The sequence below is a fragment of the Mauremys mutica genome, chromosome 9 (genome assembly GCF_020497125.1).
Source record: "Mauremys mutica isolate MM-2020 ecotype Southern chromosome 9, ASM2049712v1, whole genome shotgun sequence".
In the NCBI taxonomy this organism is placed as follows: domain Eukaryota; kingdom Metazoa; phylum Chordata; order Testudines; family Geoemydidae; genus Mauremys; species Mauremys mutica.
Genome location: NC_059080.1, coordinates 45,982,978 through 45,991,564, shown reverse-complemented (window position 1 = coordinate 45,991,564; position 8,587 = coordinate 45,982,978). Strand labels below are relative to the sequence as shown.

General features: G+C 45.1%; 1 protein-coding gene across 1 annotated transcript in view; it reads left to right on the top strand.

Moving 5' to 3' along the window:
* The first annotated feature begins 4,291 nt into the window (after positions 1–4,291).
* The window catches only part of LOC123378026 (protein eva-1 homolog C-like), a 41,952-nt gene continuing 37,656 nt past the window's right edge, over positions 4,292–8,587 (top strand). The window contains exon 1 of the mRNA XM_045031478.1: positions 4,292–4,420. Within this exon, the coding sequence (XP_044887413.1) occupies positions 4,312–4,420 (109 nt within the window). The 5' untranslated portion in view covers positions 4,292–4,311. The remainder of the gene's footprint in view (positions 4,421–8,587) is intronic.

The following is an 8,587-nucleotide window of genomic DNA, read 5'->3' as shown; positions in this document are numbered from 1 at the left end:
TGTTTTGTGCTGTCAATCTCATTAAGTAAGATATGTGGTGGCAGCTCAAGTTCTTTTCCAAAAATAGACTTGAAACCAGTCTTTTCTCTGTTGTAGGAAGTCCTGCATTTGAGAAGAAATTCAGGGAAAACTATGGCCGTCAGTATCTTTTGGTATTCTCTGAAATTAGGTGCACGAAACAGAATAGGCTTTTGAATAACAGAATCTGTAATGTATTTAGGCCACAATCCTGGAGCTTTTAAAAAACATGAATCAGTATGGACTGCGACCCTATTCTCTCCTGTTTCTTGAAAACCTTTCTCTGAGACTGGTGGTGCTGGTGGCAATATTACTTGACTATCTTCAGAAGTCATTAGATTGGAATCACATGATTCATCTGGCTGCTTGTCTTCATCACTTTCCACAGTCTCTATATTGAAATCCATTTCACCTTGCTAGTTCTTTCATCCTGTTCCCCAGTTTGTGCAATGCTCAAGCTAGACTGTTCACAGGTCTTGTTTGTCTGGAAAAACTGGCAGCTTGATTGGAGACCTTTCGCTTCTCCTCCCCCCCACCCCCCTTTCTTTATGCTCCTGACATTCCTGGCTTTCTGATTTGTATTGATAGCCAGACATGGCAGTATGGCACATATATTAATGATATGCCAATGACAAATGCTCTCTAGGCACCCTGGAGGTACTGTTCCCTGTCCCTGGGATCTTGTCTCAGCCCTTCTAGGCACCCTGGAGGACCAGCTCCCTGTTTGGAATATTGCTTCTGTTAAGTAGCTCTGGTAAATCTCAGCAGATCTTGCTAGATCTGGACACCGCATGGATACAAACAGACTCACCGGGATGATATAAATAACATATAAATAACATTTAGTCATTTCGTAACATATAAACATATTTACTAACATACAAATAACATTTAGTCAAATGCAATTTAGCCCGAATTTTTTTTCTCATGGAGACAGGTTTGTGGCCCTCTAGCCAGGCCCCTTGTTGGACCAGGCCCTGGTAGAGTACCCATTTTCCTGCCTTTACTTGGGCCTGCCCACAGAGGTATAACAAAGAGGGGAGCACAGTACATTTGGGGTGAACTAGGAATCAGTACATTGAAAGACAGCCTGGACAGGAACTCGCATAAACTGACACAGAATAGCAGCAGGGTCTCACAATGTGATGGAGCAATGGGTGTGCTGTGGGCAACAGTACACAGTGGTCTGAAGTAGGAGTGGTGAGGACTAGCTGTCTAGTAGAAAAGGGAAGTGCACTAATCCTGGGCTGTTTATCTGGAACTTGAGTCATGGGAAGGGTGACCACCCATCCAGAATTGGGTGTGACAGTTCTGAAATGCAGAGTTCAAGTCCCGGTCCCGGGCTGAATGACTCTGGGACAACATTTGTGCTGGATTCCCTGTGGCACTGCTCCGTGCCTGCCTGAGGCACAGGGGTGGCACCAGCCTCTTCCCATTGTGGGGAGGGGCTGAAGTGGGCCTTAGTCCCCCTTCACCATGAGGCCCCACTCCTCCTCTTTCCCCTGATGTCCTGCTCCCTGGCCAGGCCAGAAGCCAGAGCCAGGCTGTGGTAAAAGCTGCCCAGGGAGCATGGGCTGCTGTGTGGAGCCACAGACCCTCCACATACTCGTAGGGTTCAGGGCTTCCCATGGAGGCCAGTTCTTACCATGGCCTACTTCTGGCCTGGCCAAGGGGTGGGATGTCAGGGAAAGAGGAGGGGCAGATGGTGGGGCCGCAGAGGGGGGCAGAGCTCCGGCATGTGTCCAGCTTTTGCCTTTTGAAAAGGTGGTCACTCGAGCCACAGGGGTGGAAATAACCAATTAATATTTGTAAAGTGCTATAGAAGGGGTCGGCAACCTTTCAGAAGTGGTGTGCCAAGTCTTCATTTATTCACTCTAATTTAAGGGTTCGCATGCCAGTCATACATTTTAACGTTTTTAGAAGGTCTCTTTCTATAAGTCTATAATATATAACCAAACTATTGTTGTATGTAAAGTAAATAACGTTTTTAAAATGTTTAAGAAGCTTCGTTTAAAATTAAATTAAAATGCAGAGCCCCCCAGACCCGTGGCCAGGACCCGGGCAGTGTGAGTGCCATAGGTTGCCTACCCCTTTGCTATAGCTTCCAAGGTGAAATGCATTAGAGAAGGCAAAGCGTTATTATTCAATGACATTGATGTTCACAGGACAGGGCAAGAGATGGGAAAGAGCAGTCAGGGACTATTGATCTTAAGGCTGTTAAATTAATACTGGTGGATTTTCAAAGAGCAATATTAAAACATAAACCAACCTTTAATTAATGTGAGTTAGGAAGAAACTTTCCCTATGGGCAGGCTATAAATAAATGCCTTTTGCAGGGATGTTTTCACCTTCCTCTGAAGCATCTGGGACAGAAACAGGATTCTGGGCTAGATGGACCAATGGCCTGAGCTAGTCTGGCAATTCTTTAAAAAAAGGCAAAGAACTGTCTCCTTCAACCAAGACCACTGGAGGAAGGGAAGGGGAAACATTTAGCATGAAGGGCAACTTCTTGTACAGCTGTTAAATAAATACCATAGCTAGAGATAGGGCAGTGCTGCAGATATTTGTTTGAATTTGGAAACAAAAATTCACCTTGTGCTTGTGCCCCTTTTGTGGGTGCATTTTGCAAATATTCCAGCCAACAAATTCACTGGCAGGAACACAAACACTGCAGAATGTTCCCATTTGGTATCTGTAATCAGGGTATCCACAAGGGGAAAACCCAATTTTAAGAGTTATGCTTGTCCAGTAGGGGAACAGAAACAAAACAATGTGACCAATCAAAAGAGCACAGCTATTGAATACTCCAACAAACTGCTCCAAAGGAGGTGCTGACCCAAATTATTTGACAAACAATTTAGAGTCATAAATAAATCTAAGGACATTGCAGTCAGTTCTTGAGTAGTCCATGAACAAGAAAAGGCAATTTTATGTAATGTATACTGGGCAATAACATGAGAAGGCTCCTGATTTCTAAAACTAACCTGGCTCTTTCTTAAGAGACCTATTTACAGAGATGCTGCAGCTGCAGTTAGCATGCCAACCATGTGCACACAAACTGACTTGCTTCTCCAGACTCTTCCCTCCTGCCCCTGTGCTCCCCTCTTCAAGTTCCTTCCAGGTTGCTGCAAGTGACGTTTTCCAGGTAAATTGTTTGATACCATGGAGTCACAGATTTTTAACAACCCTTTGAGAGCTCTTTAAAGAGTTGTGCCAGTGCCCGTGTCCTTGGCACTGTTGTCTTGTCTTTCTGGTGCTGACCTCAGATTCTAAGCAGCTGGGTCTCTGGACTTTGGAGGAGGGAATCATTTGCTTTGGGCTTATCAAAGTTCTGAAGTAACAGCCCATGTTGTAACCCTTTCAGACTGCCAGGCACAACAACGTGTTGAAGATTTTCCCCAACTTGTGAAAGTGCTGTGTGTCCTGATTGCCCCCAAAAAGTAAATTCAATGCCTCAACCAAATTACTGATTTCTCAGCAGGGGAGGATGAGGAGAGTAGCTGTGGATGGATAGAGGCAGCTTGAATTGCATATGGAGTGGTAGAAGCTATGGGGCTTTACCGCTGTCAGGGAGAACCAGCCCACTCGCTCTCCCTGAGTGAATTTTCATGCAAGGGATCATTTCATGAGCATTTGTGAGGTTGGTGCAGGGTGCACATTTCCTCTGGAAAATGCCTCTTTGTGTGGCAGGCAGCTGCCTGGCACCATTCCATTCAATGCAAAATCAAGACTAACCAAACATTTGCTGAGATGGAGATTATATATATTTAATATCTTTATTCATTGTTTAAACAGGGAAAATGGCTTTTTTTTTTTAGAAACTAGAGGTGTAAGCTAGAAATCTGGCAAATACATGAAACCTTGATTTGTGGAGAGATGTTGTCTGTGTTTGGTTTGTTTTTGCCAGTTTCACTGGCAGTGAAAACTCTGTGCACCCTGCTCCATGGTACAATTCCCCACCAGGTCTTGCTGCAGAATTCCAGTGAACCTTTGTTGTGGATTATTCCTCCTTTTAAAGTGTGTGTGGTGGGGGGGAAGATATCCCAGCTCTGGGAATGAGACTTTACTGGTTAATTAATGAGTAATTTTCTCAGTGAAGGGAGAGAGAGAGAGACACACACACACACACACACACACGAGTTCCTAGTAATTCTGGCAATGCAAAGAACCAACCCATTGTTAATGGACAATAGGAGCCTCTGAGCTACAGCACCAACGAAAGATGAGATCCCACCCAGACTGTAGTCACGGTGGCTCTGGGACCCAGGCAACAGGGAATCTGGGACAAGCTATATGATGACTGTGTCTCAGTGGCTGCTTGGGGCTCGGGTCTCATGTTTGGGGGCAGTGTTGGGCTTCCTTTGCTTCTCAACGGTGCTGAAGGCAGCCCCTGAGTTCTCAGGTGAGTTTGTGAGATGGCATAGTGGAGGGTGAGGGTTGGTTGGAGGAAGGAGAATCTTCTTAAGTCTTAGCCCTGTTATCGCTACCACTTCTTAGCAGACAGTGAATGAGGATGGGGTGGGGTGGAGATGGGAGGATAATTTCCTCTAACTGTATACCCAAGAGATCAGATTCTCAGAACTATCCAGGGAGAGGTTCCCACCAGTGAAGATGCAGGGGTAGAGCAGGGTTATATTTGTCAGAGGTGTGGGGGTGGCACAGTCTGTATTTAGTTCTGTGAGTCAGGGAATGAGTGACAAAACAAATACACCCTGTTTGAGTTCAAGCCGGCTGTGATTCACCAGCAAGACTATTCTCCATTTGGCCCAGATCAGACCCCGAAGCAAACAATGCCTTCCTTGACCTGTGGCCATTCTGTGTTTGCTACGAATGGTCTAGGAGCAGGGTCCTGCCTGCCACTGATGCTGCAGGCCAAGTTAGAAGGATGAAGTCACAAAGCAGAAAATGAATTCTAGGAAGATCCCTTATGTGAGATGAGAATCAATGAGGCTTTAACCCCGGTGACATTTCCTCCCTGCCCCGTGGAGGTTTGGGCATAGAATGAGTGAGCTGTGAGGCACAGAGACAAAGCCCAGCAGCCTTTAGAACCCATGTGTCATAGTGTGACAGGGACCTTGAAAAGGGAGTTGGGTCCAATGCACCTGTGACTGGCCAGTTGCTTCCCAGTTGGGCTTAAGGGAAGGGACCTGGGGCTGTGGGGGAGGAAGACAGGAAGGGGCAGGAGAGAGCTTCCTCAGAACACAGACAGAAGGAGCAGAGACTAGCCCCTGAGAGAGAGTTATAGGAAGCCTGGATGAGGGCAGTAACTATGGCTGCTGGGGTGAGTTCTGTGGAAAGCCATGGGCAGGACTTGCTAGAGCTGGAGAACCCTGCCAAGTTGTGGGAAAGTTAGTGCAGAGGCCCCTGAGAATGAGGGGAAGAATCAGCTTGGTCAGTGTGTGTTGGGCATAGGGGTTCTGGAGGGAGGTTCCCCTGAGCGAAGTGGGGCACACAGGTGAGGAGCCCTGGGGCAGTGGAACCCTGAGGGGGGCCCTCTCACAGGAGACATGACTTGGGGCTACAGGAGAAGGCTGAGCCCCAAGTCTTCAAGGGAGAGAGCAAGGCTTCATGGCTTCAAGGCTCATGAGAGAGCAGCAGGTCTGGGAACTCTCAGGTGGAGGAGCGTGAGGCCCTGGGGCAAGGGAATGGAACTGGGACTGAGTGGTTAATGTCTCGGGTGGGCGATCTGGGAACAGAGACCTTTGTATGGGATTGAAAAGCTGGTGCATTGTGAGTGGATTTTACTTTGGGGTTTTGTTTTACCATGAAGGATCCACAGACTGTTGCCCTATCTATGACTAAAAGAGTTTGCATTTGCCACAGAGGGAGAGAATATTCCTTTGTGTGGGTGACACTCTGGGGAAACTGAGGCAGGCACAGCCTGACCCTGGAGGGCACCCCAGTGGGGGCAACCCAGTGATGCCATATGTATTTAGGACCCTCATCTGAGCAGTGTTTTGCTTCTGTGAAATGAACAGGATGAAATGAGGGGTCAGGTAGAGCATAGCCACAAATGGAGTCTCTGGCTGGGATGAGAGAGCTGGAATTTTTCATTGTGCAGGGGTTCAGATGGGCGGTGATTTGGAGTCTAATGCCTGGATCTGAACCAGCACCCTTGCATTGCAGGTAGTCCTTGGGGGCTGTTTACACCTGCTTCAAGGTCCTTTCATGGTGCTGGAGTAGCAGATAGGGGTTTCTTAGAGCAATTAAATGTCTGGCCCTAGAATTTATGAGCCCAGCTAAATGTACCATCTCTGGGCCCAATAGTGCTGAGCACCCAAACTCCTGTGACTTCAGTGGATCCACATCTGTTTATGCAAGTAGAGAAACTGGCCCTACTATGTGACCATTACAGCATGTGACATTTCTCCAACTAAGCTCAATCAAACCCCAACTCAGCCTCTAGAGATTTGTGCCTAGCCAGAAAGAGCAAAATGTTTTCCCCCACCTTTGTCTGAAGACTCCTGGACCAAAAAGGGTTTGAGCGAAACTCAGCCACTTCCCATTTTGTGGTAAACTGAAACCTGCTGTGTCTTTTTGGGTTTCACAATAAACAGCCCTGAGCTAGTAGGATAATAAACTGAACCCCCGCCTTTCATTAAACCTAAGCATGTTGTAGAAGCACTAATGCATATCAAGATGTTACTTAGAATAACAGATGGGGCTGCAGTAAGATCAAAGGAAATGACTTCATGAGGCAGGGTTATGTTAAATTCATAACCACGAGAAGAGGGACTGAGTCACTGGAACCTCGAGGCAGGAACAATTCCCTGCAAGCCCTGTTCCTTAAAACAAATGTATGGACTGAAGTCTGTTTAATTCTAACACTCCTAAAACAATGTACCCCAATCCGCCCGCATTTCTGGAAGCAGAGGCTGGATTCTGGTATTATGCAACATATCATGTACCCACGTTCCACCAGTGCCCTCACCAGCTTTGGCCTCGTTTCAGATTTCATTTTAAAATAAAAGTTTTTAGTCATAATGGTTGTAAAGAAAATTGCTGAACTGTCAGGACAATCATTGCTGGGAGGTGCCAGCTACAAGAGAGAGTGGGAGTCGGGAGCACACTGCTGTATTGGATTATTTTTGAATGCTTGGTGTCAGGCACCTGAAACTCCTAAAACCAGCTTAAAAATCATGAGACTAAAGAAAAGCCCAATACATTTTTATATATATTTGGATTATTAGATGCCTATTGAGTTTTCAGCATTTAGGATGCCCTCAGGTCATATTTTCAAGCTTTTCTCCATGACCATCAGGGATAGAAACTTACTTTAAAAAAAAAAAGCTGAGAGTTTCATATAGTCACTTGACTCCAGGAATTGGAGCTTTAAGAAAGCCATCAAAATTCATGAAGCTCATGATAAAATCATGAGAGTCGGCAACAATTAAGTTGTCATTGTAAGCTCAGTTGGCCATTCAATATACATAGGAGTTTAAAGAACAGGTCAGCACTATGTATGGCAGGCTATCAAGGAATGAAATCTCTCTTGTTTGGGCCACATTTGGAAGTGGTGTGGGCTGCCAAAAGTATGACAAGCCCCCCCGCCCTGGACCTGTGAGACCATTTGAACTACAGTTCCCAGAATGCTCCTGTTCTAAGGAACCTAGGAATTCCAGACTGGATCAAATATGTAGTTCATCTAGTCCAGTGTCCTCTCCAACAATGGCTGATGCCAAATGCTTCGGAGCAGAATAGATAAAAATCAATGATTTAAAAATTTTTTTTAAAAATGGATTTTTTTGATAAAATGCTTTTTGAGGAAAAAAACCTATCTAAAGATAGTTTTAATTAAGATAGATATCTCATCATGGAATAGGGATTATAAATTCTAATTCTATAGTATGAGAGAATATATTCATGTAATATTTAAGAAAAGTTTGTAAATGAGTTCCAATAGTTCATGGATTAGGGACCCAATTTTATGGGGTTCCAGGGGCTTCTGTATAGATTATTTAGGTTAATCTTTCTGTCTAACCAATAGGACTCAGTGCTCAGTCTAGAAGATACCATCTAGAGATGCTTAGTTTTGCAGTTCTCAAACTGTGGATTTGTGTCTCCAGAGATAACATGCTTGTTAACAGCAAAAATGTTTTAAAATAAATAAATAATATATAGAGATGAGAAATAACAGACCTCAACCCTATTGTCCCTCTGCAAATTTGTGTACACAGAGACAATCTCTTACCTCTCTCTAAAAGTGAAAAGTTTCAAAAAGTTCAATGAATAGAAGATTGTTGGGGGCGGAATAGATCTGGACAAGGAGAAGAAGTCTGGAGATAAATGTGAGAAGGAAGGGACAGGCAGTAAAAACAAAAGTGAAACTGTTTGAGCAGCATATTCCAGAAGTCTTGAGGTCTTTGAGTGTAGCCTTCATTGATTTGAGATCTACCATACCATTCTCTCACTAGAAGGGAAAACCTATCATGGCAGCAGGCAGTAAAAGTTTGGGAATAAGAACCTGTGACGGAGTAGGGAGTGGGGCAGATTGACCTGGGAATGTTGTGTGGGAATTTTATTGGGACTGTCTGCATTTGTGATGGGATACCAGGGTGTGAACTCACTT